The sequence below is a fragment of the Penaeus japonicus genome, unplaced genomic scaffold (assembly GCF_977035675.1).
Source record: "Penaeus japonicus unplaced genomic scaffold, GWHDUDI00000001_assembly GWHDUDI00000025, whole genome shotgun sequence".
In the NCBI taxonomy this organism is placed as follows: Eukaryota; Metazoa; Arthropoda; class Malacostraca; order Decapoda; family Penaeidae; genus Penaeus; species Penaeus japonicus.
The window spans coordinates 33,416,252-33,418,751 of record NW_028234427.1 but is presented as its reverse complement, the minus strand read 5'-3'; the positions used below and the strand labels follow the sequence as shown (position 1 = coordinate 33,418,751).

General features: G+C 41.5%; 1 protein-coding gene across 1 annotated transcript in view; it reads right to left on the bottom strand.

The window, feature by feature from the left end:
* LOC147468981 (uncharacterized) overlaps positions 1-1,437 on the bottom strand; it is a 2,854-nt gene extending 1,417 nt beyond the window's left edge. Inside the window, exon 1 of the mRNA XM_086551625.1 lies at positions 962-1,437. Within this exon, the coding sequence (XP_086407751.1) occupies positions 962-1,165 (204 nt within the window). The 5' untranslated portion in view covers positions 1,166-1,437. The remainder of the gene's footprint in view (positions 1-961) is intronic.
* Between the last annotated feature and the right edge of the window lie 1,063 nt (positions 1,438-2,500).

Sequence of the window (2,500 nt, the reverse complement as noted above, 5' to 3'; positions counted from 1 at the left end):
AATGAAATTAATAAATTTTTTTTGCAGATACCTAGCAACGGGGAACAGTTTCGTTTCGCTTCACTTTGAGTACCGGCTTGGTGAATCAACAATTCGTCAAATTGTCTACGAAACATGTGAAGCACTCTGGAAAAGCCTGCAGAACATCTACATGCCTGAGAAAAGTGGAAGTGACTGGCTCCAAGTCGCAAAGGATTTCTATGCTAACACACAATTCCCAAACTGCATTGGTGCTCTTGATGGGAAACACGTCCGCATCAAGAATCCAGATAATTATGGTTCTAGTTTCTATAATTACAAGCAGTTTTTCTCAATTGTACTCATGGCGTTAGTTGACAGTGGGTGTTCATTTACAGCTATTGATGTTGGAGCTGCTGGAAAATCCAGTGATTCAAATGTGTTTAAAAAATCTGATTTCTGTAAAAAATTAGATTCTGGGGAACTTAAAGCTTCCAAACCCATGCCCACTACAAATGACAACAGTAGAATTTGCATGCCATACGTTATTGTCAGTGATGAGGCATTTGCTTTGACTGAGAATGTTCTAACGGCCATATCCAAACAAAAATCTGACAGGTCAACAACGTGTTTTCAACTATCGTTTGTCACGAGCAAGCGTTCATTGAATGCACGTTTGGTATCATGGCAAACACATGGAGAATTTCCATAGACCTCTGGATGTTAAACCTGAGTTTTGTGATGTCATAGTTAAGGCATGCTGCATTTTACACAACTACGTAAAAAAACATGAGGGTGTCAACTTGAAGAAAATTGTATGAATGTCCAATGAATGACATTGATCGTGTTGGCACCAGATGTAACATGAGAGGAAAAACATACGAGATCACTTTGCATCATACTTTACTAGTCCCCAAGGAGCAGTTTCATGGCAGTATAACAAAATATAAAAGGTCACCGCTATAAAAGTGAACCACATGATAGATATTTTCCTTTCAAATACAATATGTTTCTTACCTTTTTCTTTTTTATCCTCAGGGGAGAGAATATTCCAATCGCTCACCACAGCCTCACACACCTCACGCCACAACTTCTCTTTTATATTCTTATCGCTGTATTCCTTCAGCTGGAAATCATAAAGAGGTGGTCTCTTCTCTACCTCTGTTATGAGTGTTTCGCAGTCAAATACATCTTTTATTACAGACATGATAGCTCCCACTTCCTCATACCACTGAAATCTGAAGGGGCAAGGCAGCAGCAGGCTGGGTGGTGGCGACAACGGAAAGTTGCTCGTGTGCGGGCTCACATTTAAAATAACGTTTTCTATCGCCGGCTACAGTTGCCAACAATAGTTGTGTTCTCCGTGAAATTGACCCGAGCGCAACGCCCTCTCAATTTTTTGTTGTCGCCTCAGGAAAAGTTGTCCATGTGCGGGCTACCATAGTGATGTGTGTGTTCTATATTTGAAAAATTTTTGGTTGTGACAACTCACAATAAAAAGTTGCTCGTGTGCGGGCAGCCTAAGACAACCCTCACAGGGCTGCTCACAAAAGGATTTCGAAGCCAAAGGCTGGTGTTCTTGTTTTCTTTATTGATGTAAAACGGCACAGTTGATATGTTGATATTAACTTGGTACCGATGGCTTGACGGACGTCTGTGTCTCACGGGCGAGGCGGAGGGTCAGAAACAGGGGAGCTGACCATTCCCGTCGTGAGGGAGTGTGTCCCTGACGGAATCTGTGTCCAAGTGAGAGTGAGTGAGGGAGTGAGACTCCGAGTGACCTGATGTGACCTTATATCTGACTATAAATAGATTCCTAATTTTCCTAGATGGATAGTTTCCTCATCTTTATGGTATCCCGTGACCACGTGGCCTTCTTATGTCTCCACGTTGTCTCACACTCTCTCTCTCACTCTCTCTCTCTCTCTCTATCTATCTATCTATCTATCTATTTATCTCTCTCTCTCTCTCCGTCCCTCCCTCAAACCTATGATGGGTTGGCTCAATTCCTATTCCTGTATCTGTAACTTTGCAATAACCATTTTTGTTTTTATATTATTGTCTATTTCAATTACTATCATGTCAATCGAATACCATTTGTACAATTATGCTTTTCCTATTGTATTCTATATAATGCAATCATCAATGTAATTTGTATCTTTCATGTCATTCTAGTTGTTACATATATATCTTACCACATACACATATATACATACATATACGTATGCTCGTTGCTTCACCAATCTCTATACCCCTCTCTGACTGTCACGCCAGACACACCAGTGTTATCTTGTCCAGCCCTTCCTAAGAGCTATGTCTTGATGCAACACTTCCCTCGTCACATTTCAGATGCCACAAGAAAACGCTTGATTCACACATATTCTCAGACACTGAGGTAGGGAGTCTCCTCTCGGGGAGCAGAGGAGCAACTTCGGAGGAGCAGCCCTCACTCCACCGTCCTACTGTTCAAGTTTAAGCAATAAAACCAAGAAAGCTGTTACGGTCATGTTCTTCACATCCCAAGCTACGCTACCAATATCCA